The 19,229-nt window shown below is 43.3% G+C and overlaps 1 protein-coding gene across 6 annotated transcripts in view; it reads left to right on the top strand.

The window, feature by feature from the left end:
• Positions 1 to 19,229, top strand: part of LOC310800918 (PDZ domain-containing protein 2-like) — a 59,676-nt gene that overhangs the window by 30,625 nt on the left and 9,822 nt on the right. For 2 of the 6 annotated variants that reach the window (XM_083664800.1, XM_083664801.1), the window contains exons 3-6: positions 3,542 to 4,020; positions 14,475 to 14,644; positions 15,062 to 15,195; positions 15,597 to 15,703. In XM_083664800.1, coding sequence (XP_083520926.1) covers positions 3,542 to 4,020; positions 14,475 to 14,637 — 642 coding nt within the window. In that variant the 3' untranslated portion in view covers positions 14,638 to 14,644; positions 15,062 to 15,195; positions 15,597 to 15,703. Of the gene's footprint in view, positions 1 to 3,541; positions 4,021 to 6,153; positions 6,241 to 11,944; positions 12,277 to 14,474; positions 14,645 to 15,061; positions 15,196 to 15,596; positions 15,704 to 19,229 lie in introns of those variants that run through there. The other 4 variants (XM_083664803.1, XM_083664802.1, XM_083664805.1 and 1 more) reach the window with 4 other exon arrangements.

Below are 19,229 nucleotides of genomic sequence, written 5' to 3'. Positions count from 1 at the left end.
CAAAATCACACATTGTGGTATTTTTTGTTTTTTTTACAGTGCACACAGTGTCCGCGGTGTGGTGAAAAGAGGGCAAGAGAGGAAATTAAAACAGAAGTGGATTTATAGTTAGAAAGAGTGCTAAAGAAGAGAGAATTCCGTTTTTTATTTTTTTATTTTAGTTACTCACAGTACTATTGACCAGTCCAACTCAAAAGATATTCGGCAGTTTCACTTTGAGCTCTTGTTCCGCCGCTGGGCACACAGTGTCCGCGGTGTGGTGAAAAGAGGGCAAGAGAGGAAATTAAAACAGAAGTGGATTTATAGTTAGAAAGAGTGCTAAAGATAGTCCGGTCTGGTTATGACGAGTCTCGCTGGGTACAGTACGCCAAAGCGATATCCATTGACTCGATGATGCTGTTGTATGTTGCGCGTTTCTGTTGCACCAATGCGGAGAGGTCCTGCCGGACGAAAAAGCGCGTACCCTCCCAGGTGAGGGGCTTCTTCCCCGCAGCCTGGAGGATGAGTTGACGGTCGGGCCAGCGGAGTAGGCAGATGAAGATGGCCCTCGGTGGCAGGCCGGGGTCTGGACGTGGCCGAGGCGCCCGGTGTGCCCTGTCCACCTCTGGTGGTTTCTCGCCTTCCTTCAGGTCCAGGATGTAACACAGGATTTTGCCACGAAAGCGTCCATGTCACCAATCTCAGCTCCTCTTTTACATTGATCAGGCGAATGTTATTTCTTTTACTCCTGCTGATTAAGTCATCAACCTGCGTGTGCAGGGTTTCGATTTTGCATTTTATCCATTTTCGGACTCACTGTGTTGTTTTTGTCCTCCAGTGCGCGGATGCGCTTTTCCGCATTATAAACTCTGTTCACGGTTGCCTTAGTTTCTTTAGTGAGTGAGTGGATGGACTTCTGCACGTTTTCAAACTTGTTTTCAAGCTGCTCAAAACCTCTGAGCGATGTCGGACTTAATCGATAGTGTTTCACGGAGTAAAAGTTTAGCCCAAGCGTGTATCTCCAGCCTCCAGCAGGTGAGTCATTTCCTCATTCATGGCGTGATTGCTTCGTCTTTTTCTTTCTGCTTACCTGTGTTGTGTTATGTTATGTTATGTTGTTAAAAGAGGGCAAGAGAGGAAATTAAAACAGAAGTGGATTTATAGTTAGAAAGAGTGCTAAAAAAGAGAGATTTTTTTTTTTTTTTGGAAAAAATCCATAGATAAGACGCACCGTTATATAAGCCGCAGGGGGCAAAAAAGGCCAAAAAACGGGAAAAAAGCCGCGGCTTATAGTCCGGAATTTACGGTACATTACGTTACATTACATTACGTCATTTGGCAGACACTTTTATCCACAGCAACTTACAGTAACACATTTTGTCAACAATAGAGAAATCAACTATGCAACATAATCTATGACAGCTACAACCTTTATCTTTATTGTTTATTTAAGCAGGGACAGTACACAAGGAACAGACATTTGCCATCAACAGAAAATTCTCAAGTGTTAGAAAGTTATATTTCTTGATAATGTCACAATGATGATAACTGTTAGGTTTTTTATCCAGGACCTTCAGCGCTTGCTTGAATAGAGTAAAGAGTGGCTGCGTTGTTGTTTTATTGGCCTGGGACCAAGTAGTGGCACAGTAAGACAGATGTGATAAAATGAAAGAATGAAGATACAGTTTCGCCACATCTGTGTTCAGCTGACATCGAATTAATCTAAATTGCCGAAGATTACGTTTGACAGTCCCTGCAGTTTTCTTTATCTGCTTTTTGAACGAGAGGTTGCTATCTAAAATAATACCCAGGTATTTAAACTCCTGGACAACCTCCACTCTCTGACCCTTTGAAGGAATAGAGTGGTAAAGTTTTTTTGTGTGTGGAAAGGAATGAGAGAAGAGAGACAGGTCTGTAGTTCTGAATAGCAGTAGGGTCAAGGGAGGGTTTCTTAAGCAGAGGCTTGACTCTAGCAGTCTTTAGAGTAGCCAAAACAAGACCTGAGGACAGAAAGGAGTTGAGAGTAGTGAGGAAGGGAGATAGGTCAGGTGAGATGGTTTGGAGGAGAGAGGAGGAGGTGGGAAGGGAGAATGTTATAAAGTGGTGGTCGGATGAGTCACAGTGAGGAAGAGGAGTCACAGACAGTGAGGTTGGAGAGAGGTAGAGGTCGAAGGATGAGAAGAAGTTAAGGAAAGGCAGAGATTGCAAGGTTACCTTGGTCTGGATGTTGAAATCGCCCAGATTTGGGCTGAGGTTACAGGGATGAGGAAAAGACACATAGTTAGGTAGATGAGCAAGTAGTTAGACAAAGAGAAGTAACAAAAACTCTATTCTCTGGCCTACCCTCGATGGACTCCCACAGATAGACTCCCTTTGTGCCCAGAGTCTTCATGCCCAGAGGCTGCTGCTAGAGCTGCCGCTCTAGACTGACTATGCTGAGAAATACTGGTTCAACAGGGAGTCAGGCCACACCTTCCAGCAATCAGCGTCTAACCACAGTGGCTGGCCACCTCAGGCCAGGCTGTGAGCAATGAACAGGTTTTAAACAGGTCAAGTATCACTGGTTAGGAATATCTACACACTTCAAACTAACAGAGAGAAAAAACAAGACATATAAAACTTACAAACAAAGTTTCAGCAAGAAAGTGCAGCACAGAAGAAAGCTCTTTGCAACACAAAATGTTGCAAATGGCGATGTTGGTTACTCCTGAAACACCAAACATCTGTACATCTGATGCGGTATTTTTATTTTATTTTATTTTAATACCGCTTCCAGCACCTTTAACATTTTGAACTTCAGCAGAAGATTAAGTTGTTTGTCAAATAATATTGTAGAGGGCTGGTTTGTGTGGGGTTTATTTATCCATACATTAAGACTGATTAAGACATTAAGATTTAAGACTGTATAGTCTTGAACGTCTCTCTGCGTAGTGCTAGTCACGTGTTGTATTCCTCCGGGGATTGAATGGGAGAGGGCAGAGGAACTGAAGGGAGTTGTTGTGGAGCAGGAGAAGAGGGCGGTGGTGTGAAGCTAAGGAGAGAGAGCTAGCGGGGTTTTGCGGGATTGGCGTAGGATTTGGCGTGACTGCGGCCAAGCCATCAGCAGCTGTACGTCTTGGAAATTAAGTGCAGAAATGGAATCCGCCTTGAGTTGATTATTGATTATTGATAACGTTACAATATGTTACAATACGTTTACAATATGACTCAGAAACGCATGGAGGGGATGTAAAGGAGCACGCCAACATTTTGGGAGATTCACCTATTTGCCATATTCCCGATAGTAAGACAAGAAGAATCAGAATCAGCTTTATTGGCCAAGTATGTTTACATACAAACCGCTCCTCGGCTGGCGCCTCGGACCGGTTCACGCCTCTCGCGTCGTCCCTTAAAAAGTGATAATGGACACCTCGTCGTGCATTAACCCTTACTTATTATTTCATAATGTGGTGAGTACACCAGTGTGCTAAGCAAACTAGCAGGAATCCAGTCCTACTAATGCATGAAACAATGTCATCACATTTCATCTAGCATGTGGCTGCTCTTCTTCTCCCTCCTCCAGGAGTCCTCTCAGCATGGGGAGCCTGATAGTGTCTGCAGCAGCAGCAGTTCCACCAGTGTTACTGGGGGGGACATGGTCCTCTGCCTGGCTGCCATCCACAAGCTGGTGGAGTACATCCAGCTCAACTTCACCCAGGCTGACAAACCCCCCTCCTCCAGGGAGGCTGACAGAGCCCCCTCATCCGGGGAGGCTGTAGAGGTGGAAGTCTGTGCTGTTTGCCTTCATAAGTCTGGAGGGGACGTGGCTGAGTTTGGCCTGAGCTTTGGGAACATCCCGATCTTTGGGGACCCAGAGGGAAGGCCAAAGGGCAGCCGGAGGAGGAGGAGACCTACGGGGCCCGTCCTGGAGGTGGGCTGCCTCTGGGTGACGGAGGTGAGGAAGAGGAGCCCGGCCGCCTGCTGTGGAGCCATCAAACTCCGAGACGAACTCCTGTCCCTCAATGGACAGCTGATGGTTGGAGTGGACGTCAGCGGAGCCAGGTAGGATCACTTCTGGTGTAACTGAAAAATATTGCAATATTTCCCGAATAGCCTACCCCCCCTTTTTTTTGGTAAACAGTTAGATAAACAGACAGTTTTGCCAGTCTGCCCTGCTGCCGACCCTCATTCCACCACTCACTGTATATTATCGCTACAGGTAAGAGTGTCTTATTTGTTGCTGCAAAGGGAGAGAGAACAAGGAAGTGTAGAGCACATCAACCTCTCAGTCCTTTATTCATAATATTCACCCCCCCCCCCCAGTATTTTGAAAATAAGTGTTACAGAAGTTTGACAAATGAACACAGTATACACCTTATGTTCAGACCTTACAGCTGGGTCAAATGGGTGCGGCTACATAAGGTGAATACATACTGTAATAACTCAATGCTAGACACAAACAAAGATAATAGCACACTCTCAAGCTAAGGTTTTAAGCAAACTCAAATTTGAGACTTCTGTGCTCAAACTCTGAGTGGATTTACTCTTAAAGTCGAGCTGAACCCAAAAATGACTTTTATTTTATTTTAGTTCAAATACCTGGGTATGCAGTGCACCTACGGTATTTAATAATGTATGCAAACAAAATCACAACAATCTACCGGTAATTTCTTTAGTTTTTCACACTTTTTCACATCAAAAGTTCATTTTTCAAGATTTCATTGATAACAGTAATGTACAGTTTGCTGACGTCACCTAGTACTATCAAATTTCTACCCCATTTCAACCAATCATATCACGACATGCAGCTGTCAATCAAATCTTCATTTCTGGATAATTTTCTCTTCCAAATGAAGTAGAAAATGGCGCCTAGTGCCTGTCATCTGGCAGAATTCCTATCCCATAAACTAACTACTAACTTGGCCAATTGTTAGAAACATGAACAAAAAACAAAAACTATAATCTCTGAGAATGCAAAGAAATGTAACTGGCTCGTTAAAACGCGCATTCCAGGGATATCGTAGCGATAATGGCGTGCGCATCCGAGAGCTTGGTTGTTAGGGGTCGCACTTCGGAGATTCTAGGCCGACGTGCTGCACTCTCCGCTCAGCAACACGAAGGCAGCTGGCTGCCTGCGGGTCGCTGAGCTCCACTCAGCCACTAACCTCCCGTCAAAAGGGTCTTCCCGAGGGGAGCGCCACAACACACTGAATCCCACTCGATTTGGAGGCGGAACACGCCAGGATTGGCCAAAGCCCAATCCAGTCCCCAGAATTGTCAAATAAAATCATCGACATGATACTATGACCCGCCTCTCAACCTGTCATCTTAGACAAACTATGTTTTCAGTCTGAAACGGACGCATTATGCACGTGACGAACAGGTTCAGTTCGACTTTAAGTATGTAAATCACTCTCAGGAAAGTGAAGAATTTACTGTGGTTGTGTCAGCATACTTGCCTCCATGCACCGAAGGGTCTTGCAATGCTGCGGTGTAGCACTGACTCTATTGCAGTGGATTGGGCGTGATCGACCCTTCCGCGGGCAACGTTGCAGACAGAGTAGGAAGGCTGATCCGTGAGCGGCTGCTTCTGGGATGCGGGTCGGGGGCTTAATCGGCCTCGGCTGGGTCTACTGGGCGAGGGTGTATGATGTTGAACAGACCCGAAACACCTTACGACCCCAGTTAACATCACTGCTGACGCCTCCCAGCGCATGCTGAAGTATGTATATTTGTAACGTGCAAGCAAAAATTAACATAAAAAAAGATTCCCATTTCAGACGGTCACAGACAGTCAAATAGCGCATTTTAATGTTCTTGGTTAACCGATTAATGATCGGTTAATGCGGGTTGGTTGTGGTCAATTTAGTTTTTTCATTTTCGCCATCCCTACTAGCAACCAAAGAATATAGCCAACCCCCGACACGGGAGAAACCGTGAGGGCCGATGCAACACTCCAGCGGAAGTCGGACTCGGTCCATTGATGCAGCGCATCTGGCCAGTCGTCTGCATTGGCGGTGTTCTACAGCGGTGCAAACATTGGTTGGATTTTAAGCACTAGATTTATGGGAATTGATGAAATGATGCACAATACCCTGCAGCAAATCTCAGACCTCTCAATGGTTTAAAAAATATCACACAGGAGAATGGATGTTGAATTAGATCCTAATGTGTTCTTCAACTTCCGCCCAGCAGATGCCACTAAAAGACTATGGTCCACTGTCTCTGTCTCTCAGTCCAACATGCTGCCTGGTGTAAGGGGCTGTCTCACTGATCAGTACAGTAAGGAGACAACATGCCAACAAGCCTTTGCTCATAATGCTGCTACTTCTTAGCGAAAGGACGAACGCCATTGTATAGTATAAATGCAATAAGAAAAATGACCTGGGAAACCTCCAGTCATCTCAACAGTGTGATGATACACATTGCATATACATTACATATCAGTAATAGTACAATTAGTAAAAGAGAGAAAAGGAAAAATAAATGATTAATGTAAAAGTTAGTACATGTGTGAGCATCCTGCACAATCACACATGGTCACAAGACTGGTTAATTCTCAGCCACGCCTTCAGATGGCCCTTGAAGGTGGCCAAGCTGGAGCTACCCCTTATAGAGGGAGGTAGGCTGTTCCATACAGCGCTTCCTTTAAAGCCTAGCTCCTCATTGCGTGGCTCTCGAAGCTTTAGTTGGCGGCTCTAAATTTTTTTTTTTTTTTTTTAAGATTTCATCCCCCCTGCTCTCCCCAAAATGTCAATAAACCTTTATGGCATATTATTACAATACAACAATACTGGTGTTGACAGTAATAGAAGGTGCCAAATCATTCAAAACAATAAGCATTTTGCTTTTAGGAGTATTGTGCCAGCGTGCAGCGCTGTTCCAAAACGTGTCAACGTGTGTCGTTGCCTGGGAAACGCACATCCCATAATACAACTGTTCACATCGCATCCCATAATAGTATGATGATACTAGGGATGCCATTGCGAACATAGATGTGAACAGGTTAGATAAAACTTCAGCGTCGCCAGCGATGGCCCCCACCGTTGCGGTCGGGGTACGTTTCGAAATCCCTCCAGGCCTGAAAGATTTTCTGTGTGTGTGTGTGTGTGTGTGTGTGTGTGTGTGTGTGTGTGTGTGTGTGTGGAAAACAATCAAACAAAAAAATGGTAGGCAGATGTGCTTGGTTGGGGTGGCTTTTGGTGTTTTGCGGTAAAAGTGGCTCTCCTATTGACTTTGTCCTGCCAGTGCTGCTCTCATCGAAGAAATAGTGAGGATCACTGCTTTAAAGGATAGCACGTTTTGACCAAACAGGGTTCTTCTGAGCGGAACTTCACAATCCCTGTTGGTGATGGCTCTAGTTAGCCGGGTCGGATTGGCAGTAGATCTATATTTAATAAAGGTTAAAAGAGGTGGAGACGCTAGGGGCAGGGGTGGGCAACTATTTTTCATGGGGGGCCACATGAGAAATCCAGATTGTTGCCGGGGGCCGAACAAATATTGTCATGCCGTAATGGATGGGCAACTTTGATGATAGAGAGGGCCACAAAAAAAGTCCTCGCTACCAGATTTTGCTGAGGGCTGAACGGCGCCAGCGCGAAAAAATTGGGGCATTTGAAGCCAGGTTTAGAGGAATAACTAATTTTAAATTAACAGTTGTGATGTCATTATTCAGTCTTAACCACCAATATTTGATCCTTTTCTCACTCACTCCTATGTCACCACACTCTCCCTGCAGGGCTTGAAATTAACTTTTTTCACCACCTGCCAATATGGCTGCTAGATTTTAAAGTTACCAGCCAATTAGAATTTCCACTATCCGAAATGTTTTTCTTGAAATAAACCAGAATATGAGTGGGTTAATTTAAGCATAAGTATCAGTAAGTGGCCGGGATTCTCAAAGCCTGTGTTGAGGGTCACACGAACATGCACTCTTGAAGCTAAATAAATCCAAAACCAACAAGTTAATTATTTAAATTTCTACCTCAATGTAGAACAGCCATTTCTTACACATGAGATTACTTTTGGCCTTTTAGTCATAAAGATTATTGAAAGATATTCCATATTCCAGACTGAAATGCTATAACAGAAGAATATTGGCCAGAATGACATGAACATTTGGACACTTATTCAGCGGGTATCTTGCATGTTGCGTTCAGGTGCACTGTAAAAAAAAAAAAAAACTTTTTTTGCAATTCCATCGCAGGCCACACAGGGGGCCGTATGTTGCCCATGTGTGCTTTATAGTAAGGTTCAGTCATAACTCATTTATAATTAAGCCCATAGTTAATGAACTAATCATGTACAAAACACACACACAGTCACATATTTTATATACTGTATATGTTGTAAGCCTAATTTTTGCCATCACCGCTGCTTTTTACATGTATGGGATAATACAGGCTAATATACAAGGTGTCCCAAGCTCTGAGTCATTATAAACTCAATTAGCTACAGAAGCTAATGTTCACATTCAGTCCTTGTATATTTCTCTCATGTGTTCATCATTCCTTTCCTCCTCTGTGTGTGTGTGATTGAGAAATGAGATGCAGGTGGTGTTCATCCTAATTGGCCTGGTCAGGTGTCAGATTGCTGCTGGCTGATTGGCTGGTGGAGAGCATTTAAGCCAGCTGATGCCATCCTGACGCCCCTTGCTCTCCTCATTCCCAACGATGATGGCTGCTGTGCTGACTGCTGTGTTCTGTCAGGTAGGAACTGTGTGTAGACCTACTTTAGTAGTTCTGCAGAACTTTATTAAGATGTGTCTTTATCTTGGTAGACCTGTGCAGTCTAAACTGTAAATAGTTACCTTCCAGATCTACACTTTTGTACACTGTAAATAACACTTACCCAAGTAGCAGAAAGTAGGGGGAGAAGCCCTTTAGTTTTTTGTAACATTTTCTGATGTTTATTTTGTAGGAGCTTATAGGTAAGAGCTGTGTCTCTTATTTAATCCATCATTTTCTTTTCTTAGGTAAATTTAAGGTTGGGGATTAGTTTGGTTAGTTGTGTTGGGGCCATGCTGTGCTCTGAAACTAAACCTGCTACTCGTGAACTTGTGATGGTGGTTTGGCTGATCATCCTTGGGAGTGGGAAGAGTGGGGGCACTTTTGTGTTGCGGTCCGGTTCCCCGAGGCCGGTTCCTAACATAATTGGGTGCTCGTCTGCTTTTCTCATTCGTCAGCACGTCGTGTGTGTGTATATATATATTTTATGTTTGTCTGGTGGGCAGTCTTTGTGCAGGTGGTAAATGGTGTTAGTCAAGGTGCCTTTGCATGGAGCTGAGGAAGCTCATGGTGGTAAAGCTGGTGGAGATGTTTGTTGGAGGAGGAGCCGGTCAGAGGGGACCAGTAAGACTGAGGAGGGGCGTGACAAGGCAGGGCCGTCAGTAGCACCGTTTCTCCGCTTTCTGTGTAGACTATGCTACCCTACAAGAGTCTCCGTACATAGACTTGCCTGTGAGTCTGACTTTTTTTTTACCGAGCTTTCGGCCAGAGTGGCGCTGTTGAGCGCTCTGACGGCTGAGAGCTCTAACCTGGAAAAAATATCACCAGCACAGACTTCAGATGAAAAGAGGCATTTATGAGCAGCGTCGAGCTTTCTTACCCCGACGTCGAGAAGCGATGAACCCTTCTCAATATGTGGCTTTGAAATGTTTCTGTGACACTTGTAAATACGTCTGTATCACTGATTTAGATGGCTTGGGAGTCAGAGTCACAGGCAAGTCTATGTACGGAGACTCTTGTAGGGTAGCATAGTCTACACAGAAAGAGGAGAAACTGTGCTACTGACGGCCCTGCCTTGTCACGCCCCTCCTCAGTCTTACTGGTCCCCTCTGACCGGCTCCTCCTCCAACAAACATCTCCACCAGCTTTACCACCATGAGCTTCCTCAGCTCCATGCAAAGCCACCTTGACTAACACCATTTACCACCTGCACAAAGACTGCCCACCAGACAAACATAAAATATACACACACACTCACGACGTGCTGACGAATGAGGAAAGCAGACGAGCACCCAATTATGTTAGGAACCGGCCTCAGGGAATGGGACCGCAACACAAAAGTGCCCCCACTCTTCCCACTCCCAAGGATGATCAGCCAAACCACCATCACAAGTTCACAAGTAGCAGGTTTAGTTTCAGAGCACAGCATGGCCCCAACACAACTAACCAATCAAACTAATCCCCAACCTTAAATTTACCTAAGAAAAGAAAATGATGGATTAAATAAGAGACACAGCTCTTACCTATAAGCTCCTACAAAATAAACATCAGAAAATGTTACAAAAAACTAAAGGGCTTTCCCCCTACTTTCTGCTACTTGGGTAAGTGTTATTTACAGTGTACAAAAGTGTAGATCTGGAAGGTAACTATTTACAGTTTAGACTGCACAGGTCTACCAAGATAAAGACACATCTTAATAAAGTTCTGCAGAACTACTAAAGTAGGTCTACACACAGTTCCTACCTGACAGAACACAGCAGTCAGCACAGCAGCCATCATCGTTGGGAATGAGGAGAGCAAGGGACGACAGGATGGCATCAGCTGGCTTAAATGCTCTCCACCAGCCAATCAGCCAGCAGCAATCTGACACCTGACCAGGCCAATTAGGATGAACACCACCTGCATCTCATTTCTCAATCACACACACACAGAGGAGGAAAGGAATGATGAACACATGAGAGAAATATACAAGGACTGAATGTGAACATTAGCTTCTGTAGCTAATTGAGTTTATAATGACTCAGAGCTTGGGACACTTTGTATATTAGCCTGTATTATCCCATACATGTAAAAAGCAGCTGTGATGGCAAAAATTAGGCTTACAACATATACAGTATATAAAATATGTGACTGTGTGTGTGTTTTGTACATGATTAGTTCATTAACTATGGGCTTAATTATAAATGAGTTCTGACTGAACGTTACTATAAAGCACACATGGGCAACATACAGCCCCCCTGTGTGGCGGGTATGTGTTAGAGGGTACACACAGGAAAATACTGTCACAGAGGACTAAGAGATGATTTACCATCTATAGCATACAGAGAGGAAGCAAATTGTTGCATTTCTGATCAACTGTCACATTAAAATATCAATGACAGATGAATAGATCTGGGGGCCGGGGCTATTTTTCTAAAAAAAAAAATATATATATATATATATATATTTTTTTTTTTAAATACCGAGGTCATGACCTCAGTGTCCTCAATGGTAGCTACGGGCCTGGCTGCTAGCTGTTTGTGAATTAGCTGTGGAAGCTACAGTACATTGGCTGTCCATGTGAATTAGCGGCGTGAGATAGCTTTGAGCACGTCGGAACGTTTCCAGCACATTCCGTCACAACCCGTTCTAAACGCAAGGTAACTCACTCAATCCCAAACTATTTTATTTCATTTCAGTTAATTTAAGAGTAAATGCTGTTTTAACTGCTGCAGTTTGCACAGTAACAACACATTGAAATTCCGTTGGTCTTATATATATATATATGTATAAACCCTGTGGCCTTACTGGGCGCCCCAAACACTGTTTTGCGTCCAGCCTGCTCACGGAATCGGTGAGAACATGCACTTTTACAAAAATGATTGTCATTTATTTTCTACTTTATTGCCTTAAAGTGTGTGCACTTGTTGAATGATTGGTTGTTTGTATAGCTATTTTGTTACAAAGAGGAGTGAATTATTTTACAATGATATATTTCAATTTATTTTGCACTTTATGTAAAACACTGTTACTGCACCTTAGGTACAGATAACTTGTTTAGAGATGTAATGTTTATTACAAATGCAATATGATGTGATGTACAACAAATGTGAACCAGACACAGTATTGCATAATTGTTTCCTTTTATTTTACGCTTCATGGTAATGCAAATTACATGATGAAAACTACATGTATTATAGAACAGAGAGTAGATATGATGCTGTAGAACAGACAGTAGATACAGTACATTGATACTCATGATACCTCTCTGACCCTGACAGGTCAGGTTTTTTTGTTTGTTCTTCTTAAATCGATCTCTTCGTGACCTTGATGGCGAGCCTTCCCACCTGGATCTAGAGCGAGGACCATTATCCCAGGATACCCCCCATCCCGTGTCGTGATCACTGAACAGGTCCTGCTGCACTCTGCGGTGTGGGAGGCCGATTGCTGCAAACACCCCACACTCAGGCTACTCATTCACATTTCCCCCTTTCACAATCATCTCCCCCGGATACACACACACCCCTTTCCCCTGGACTTTGAACTCACACTTACCTCTCGACGCGTTTTCTTTTCGTTTTGGACTGGATCGTACGGGCTTACCTCTTCCCTTCCCTGGAACTGTGAATTAGTTAGTGGAGTGGCAGTATACACTACTGCAGAAGAGGGGTCGTTTTGGTATTTATTTTATTAGTTATGCCTCCGCCGGCGAAGCCAGGCCGAAGGCATTATGGATCCGGGTTGTCCGTCCGTACGGATGTCCGTCCGTCCGTCCGTACGGATGTTTGTTAACGCCATATCTGAGGAACGCCTTGACGGAATTTCATCAGATTCGCCTTAAACATTCACTTAGGCTCAAGGATGATCTGATTAGATTTTGGTGGTCAAAGGTCAAAGGTCAAGGTCACTATGACCTCTCGAACGCCATTTTCAAGCTTGTTAACGCGATATCTGAGGAACGCCTGGACGGAATTTCATCAGATTCGCCTTAAACATTCACTTAGGCTCAAGGATGATCTGATTAGATTTTGGTGGTCAAAGGTCAAAGGTCAAGGTCACTGTGACCTCTCGAACGCCATTTTCAAGCTTGTTAACGCGATATCTGAGGAACGCCTGGACGGAATTTCATCAGATTCACCTTAAACATTCACTTAGGCTCAAGGATGATCTGATTAGATTTTGGTGGTCAAAGGTCAAGGTCACTGTGACCTCTCGAACGCCATTTTCAAGCTTGTTAACGCGATATCTGAGGAACGCCTGGACGGAATTTCATCAGATTCGCCTTAAACATTCACTTAGGCTCAAGGATGATCTGATTAGATTTTGGTGGTCAAAGGTCAAAGGTCAAGGTCACTGTGACCTCTCGAACGCCATTTTCAAGCTTGTTAACGCGATATCTGAGGAACGCCTGGACGGGATTTCATCAGATTCGCCTTAAACATTCACTTAGGCTCAAGGATGATCTGATTTGATTTTGGTGGTCAAAGGTCAAAGGTCAAGGTCACTGTGACCTCTCGAACGCCATTTTCAAGCTTGTTAACGCGATATCTGAGGAATGCCTGGACGGAATTTCATCAGATTCACCTTAAACATTCACTTAGGCTCAAGGATGATCTGTTTAGATTTTGGTGGTCAAAGGTCAAAGGTCAAGGTCACTGACCTCTCAAACGCCATTTTCAAGCTTGTTAATGCGATATCTGAGGAACGCCTGGACGGAATTTCATCAGATTCGCCTTAAACATTCACTTAGGCTCAAGGATGAACTGATTCCATTTTGGTTATCAAAGGTCAAAGGTCAAGGTCACAGTGACCTAACAAATGCCATTTTCAAGCTCGGTAACGCCATATCTCAGTAACACATTGACTAAATTTCTTCACATTTGGCTCAAATATCCAATTCTGCACAGAAACGCCTTGATGCAATTTCTTCCTATTTGGCTCCAACATCCACTTGGACTCAAGAATGAACTAATGGCGGAGGCATAAGTCCGCGTTGCGGTCGTTCTAGTTTTGAAATGTATTGATTTGATTGATCTGAATTGAATTGAATTGAACTGAATTTAAAGGTTGAAACTGATAATTCGGGTTAAAGGGTGCACCCGAGATTGAATAACTGGGAAAAAGATTCAACTCAAAAGTGATCACTATTCTGATATCAACACGCTGTGATATTTTTGTCATTGTCTTATTGTTGTTTTTGGTACCAACCATTGTTCATTCTTTATTCTTCCAATACTAAAGAAGCCGGCATATTACACATTTAATTCTTGATCTCTGAGTCTCATTTAAACATTCACTGTGCTCCAGTAGCCGAACCCAGAACCTTCTGGTCCATTCTATTTCTATAAGTGATAGTATTGTTTCTCAATTATCGTAGTAGGTGTTACATGTGCATACATGTATGTTGCATCTCCAATGCTCTGTGATGTCCATATGCAATAAACTTAACCTTAACTCCATCACATACACCACACTCAATTTCACCACCACAAGACTGTATGGGTTGTGGCAGCTGCTGCGGTAGAGGGCCAATCACACGCCGCATTAAATTGAACGCTCGCTGTAATTGGCTGTGAGCAAAACCATACAAATACGATTTTTTTCTAGATCAGTTTACAAAAAAATTATGGAATGCAGGTATCATATGACTGGAGATGTTTAGATCATATTTGGTACTAGTACTACTGGGTTATTTTGGTCGATATCCAGCCCTAGTCCTTCCACCCCAGGTGGGGCCACAGAAGCTTCAATGTGTTGATGTTTTGACTAGCGTTGCCGTCTGTGTGTTCCTGTCTGCCCCCTCCCTCCCAGGTGTTCCTGTTTGCCCCCCTCCCTCCCAGGTGTTCCTGTCTGCCCCCCTCCCTCCCTCCCAGGTGTTCCTGTCTGCCCCCCTCCCTCCCAGGTGGCCGAGGAGACGTCAGTGGTGCTGAGGAAGCTGGGCTACTCGTGCGAGACGGATGACTGTATAGACTGAACCACAAGTTTGTTTAATGCATCATATACATACAATTTAATGGAGCGGCCCAAACGGGGGGCAAGGAACAAACTATTAACAAATTATTAAGGCTCAAATGCACGTGGGATGCTTTTATATCTCATTAATAACAACACTTTATAACGTCGGTTTGGATAGGTCGGACCACCCTGTTCAACTATGGTATATATCTTTAAAGGTTACAGTTACGGCTGAAAATGACAACGGAGATAAACAATAAACAGCTTTGCCGATTTCAATTCAAGCAATTCAAATCAATCGGCAGTTGTCTAACTGGAAGTGACTGTCGTTGGCACAACGATTGATTGAACGGTGATTCGGTCTATAAACGTCACGCGCTCCGCTCCTCGTACCTGTTTGAATCCATCCCTCATCTTTCCTCTCCCTTCCTTCCCGATCACAGCGGCTGTTTCCAGAGAAGCTGTCGAGCTGCCAGCTGTGTCTGCAGTAATCAAGGTGGTGAAGCGCCCGTGTGTGCGCCTCCCTCTGGCCACCATCACCACCGCGGTCATCGTCATCCTGGCTGTTTTCATCCTGGTAAGACGACTCCGCTTCCACCACTTTGAGCCGCTGGTAGAATGCCATCACATGCTCTGCTATTTATAGAGGTACTGCAATTCATAGCTGAAATAGCAAACTTCAAAGCCTGCTGTCCAGTGGCTGTATGTCAATCAAATCCTTTGATCCTTTTACTCCCCCTTAGTGCTTCATCAAGCCAGATTTGACATGTTCCAGTGATAGTCCTGACCGCCATGCAAATAGCGTACACAATGATAAAATGTCAAAATTGTCATCTTCAAGAGTAGCATTCATACATTATCATCAACTATCAACTCATTATCATCAACTATTTAAATAACAACACAGAGACATTTTATTAGCTCATGACTTTATTGGGAAACATTGTGCAAAACGTGTGTTTTCTCACCTCTTCTCAGTTCTCAGTTTCCTGGTCTGGACTGAGGAGGCGAAACGGAGGCAGATGGGTCCAACCCATGGTCCAACCTCACTTGTAGACGGGGAGCAGTGGAACATGCCAAGTGTGGTTGAGTGGGGAGGGGGGGGGTGTTAATTGATTACAGTTTTTCACAATTGCTTAAACACATTTCCTGATAGACTACCTCACTTTCTCAAAACCCGAAACACAAATCTCAAAACTCACACACAAAATGCAAAATCCTACACTTCTCTTGCAAAAGCACACTTTGCCCTCAAAACCGTGTTAACTGTTCACTAAATGGTATTTTCTTTTCAAATGACAAACACATCATATGAGTAGACATTTCTAAGCACCCATTGAACACTGGTGTGCAGAATGGAAAACACTATGAATGCTTTATCAGTAGAATTATGCCTTTGCATGTTCAGTTTCAGGTTGTGCACATTTTGTCTAATGTGTTTAAACAATTGTGAAAATCTGTAAAACCACTTTTTGAGGGGTTAACACTTTCAGTGCCACGGCCCTTGGGCAAAAGGTTGCTTGCTGTGCCACATAGGCCGCAATGCATTTTAAAACAGTCATATAATTTTTTTAATAATTACTATGTAAACACTGAACACGCACAAATAACGATGAGACTCTCTTCTATCACCTGCAAAAAAAAGTTTATTGATCCCATTTTCCGTTCTTTAGTTATGAGCCGGAGAAGATAGCTTGGTTGAACGAAAAACATACCTTTTTTTCTACGAGCTGAGATAATGAGCCTTTTGTGAAATTAAACATTTCAAGCACATCTCTGACTCTGAAGCGAATTTTCTGATGTCTGGGTCTGTCTGGGTGAAGTGTATGCTGCTCTGCTGCTCTCCGTGCTCCCCCCCCCCCCCCCCCCCCTCAACTGCACACGCCTCCTGGGTGTGTCTTATGTGTCTGGTGGCTCTCAGTCTCTGCTGAGTTTGCTGCGCACACACAGTGAATGGTGCGCGACATTCAGCTTTTTGGTTCCGCGTGTGTTTGTCACGGGCTGGCATGCTTCCAGTTCGGAATAATAATGCTGATTATGTGAATGTGCTGTTGCAGCGTACATGGAAGTGCTCAGTTGTGACAGCGGATGCTGCTGCTGGGGGCACAGCTGGCGTTGTGCTCGTTTATGGAGGCACGTCGATGCATACGGACGGATGCGATGCGATTTCCTCATTTTGCCCAGTGACTATTTCTGTGTGTTTGGCTCCTTTTTCTCTGATCAGGAGAGTGCTGTCGCCACCTAATGGGTTTGTAAAATAGGTTATCGACCTCCAATAGCTACAATATTGTTAGAGGCGACGTAAGAAGCTTAGATCGACACCCCCCCGTCAAAAAAACAATTTGGAGTTATGACGCCATTTGGCGTCGCTGGCACTGTACGGTAAATTTCTAATGACGCCATATGGCGTCGCTGGCACTGAACGTGTTAAACTACTTGGAGTCATTATAAATGATTAAGTTTGACGTATGGGAAAGTCAATGTAATAATAGTTGTGTTGAAGGGGACAAGTGGGGAAGTTTTGAATAGTGATCTGTTTAATTTATTAACAAATTCACTGCCAGCCGTTATTTTTTTACTGTAGGTAGCTTCTGCCAAGTTTTTTTTTTTTTTTTTTTTTCAATTATTTATTTATGTATTTTCATCTTTTTTGCAATACAATACAAAGACAACACAAACAAAAACAACAAAATCCGAGAGGGGCAAATACAAGCAAATAATAACAACGGTCAGACAAATTCACACATAGTGTATACAACAATAGGCAATGGTCAAAACAAGATTATTAAAGTATATTCAGAGGTCCATTAGAGGTTCCCACGTTCTCAAAAAGACGTCTCCCTTATTCTTCAAGGCATAGGTACATTGTTCCAGTCTCAATGTTTCATTCAAAGCTTCTTTAAACAAATTAAATGTTGGAGGTTTTTGATGGTTCCAGTTAAGCAAGATGCATTTCTTAGCTATATATGATATTATGCTAGTCCGTTTGACAGACATGGGGTCTAGTGTCCTGTCCAGATCCACACCAAAAAGATATCTTATAGGTGTACTCTCTAACGGGATTTCCAGGACTTTAACAGTCAGATCATGTACTGCTTTCCAGAAATGTTTCAGTTTTCTACATTCCCAAAAGACATGGATAATTGACCCTGTACATGTCCCACAACGATTACATTTGGGAGAAGAGTTAGGATACATCTTACTTAAACGGACCGGAGTAAGATACATTCTGTGCATAAATTTGTAATTCTGTTCGATTATCTTATTACAGGACAGAGAAGTAAATACATTCTGACACACACTATCCCACTGTTCGTCACTGAGTTCACAGTCTAGATCTCTTTGCCATACCTTCTTGAGTGAAGTCAATGATGAACTATGATGATCTAACAGAGCTCTATATATTAAAGAGATTTTTCCTTTAAGCACTACCGCGCCCTCCAGAATCTCCTCCATATCTGACAGCCTCGTTTGCAGTCGTCCCTTCTTTTGAAGGTCAGTAATAAGATGGCGGATTTGTAGGTATTTATAAAAGTCCTGTTTTGGAATGTCAAATTCCGATCTCAGATCCAAAAAGGATTTCAGAGAACCTTCATTGAACAGATCATAAAACGTATGTATACCGTGTTCTTTCCACTTTATAAACAAGGACTTTCCAATTGAGGGTGTCAAATCTGGATTCGAGGATAGAGGAGCTAGCATAGAGATTCTGGTATGGGCCCCACAAAACTTTTTTATATCTTGCCAGGCTTGTAGATTATTGTTAGTTACATAGGTTCTCAATACTGAGTGTAGTGCACTTGTGTTATTAATAAATGGTAGAGAGGGCAAGGAGATGGGGTGGACAAGTTCTTCCTCAATCTCCTTCCAATGGGCTGCCTTTCGTTCATGTATCCAACTAATCAGATTCTTTGTTTGGGCGGCCCAATAATACAACTGGAAATCTGGGAGTCCCAGTCCCCCTTTTTCCTTAGACTTTGTCAGAGTTTTAAGAGCTATTCTGGGTGAAGAGTTCTTCCAAATAAAGGATCTTATCAGTTTGTTTATAGAGTTAAAAAATGCTTTATTTAAGTAACAGGGCAATGATTGAAATAAATAGCTAAATCGCGGCAGTACGTTCATTTTAATTACATTAATTCGTCCAAGAAATGAGATGGGAAGCAGGTTCCAATGTTCTAATTCTTCCTTGATCTTTTTAAGTAATGGGGTATAGTTCATATGGAACAAGTCTTTAAGCTTTGGGGATACGACCACTCCCAGATATTTAAATCCGCTCTGCGCCCAGGTGAAAGGAGAGATACTCTTTAGTTCGCTAGTAATGGACGAGTTTAATAGGCAAGCGTTAGATTTAGTTAAATTAATTTTGTAGCCTGATATCTTTCCAAATGTATTTATAAGGTCTAGCACTGCTGGGATTGATTTCTCTGGACTGGTCAGGTATAGGATTATGTCGTCCGCATATAACGAGATTCTATTATCCATCTTCCCAGCATTTATTCCCGAGATTTCTTTACTTATCCGTATAGCCTCAGCAAGAGGTTCAATCGCCAAATCAAACAGAAAGGGGGACAAAGGACATCCCTGCCGACAGCCCCTATATAAGCCAAACCT

This window comes from Poromitra crassiceps (assembly GCF_964638095.1).
Source record: "Poromitra crassiceps genome assembly, contig: HAP1_SCAFFOLD_132, whole genome shotgun sequence".
Taxonomy (NCBI): domain Eukaryota; kingdom Metazoa; phylum Chordata; class Actinopteri; order Beryciformes; family Melamphaidae; genus Poromitra; species Poromitra crassiceps.
This window is presented reverse-complemented; position numbering and strand designations above follow the sequence as displayed.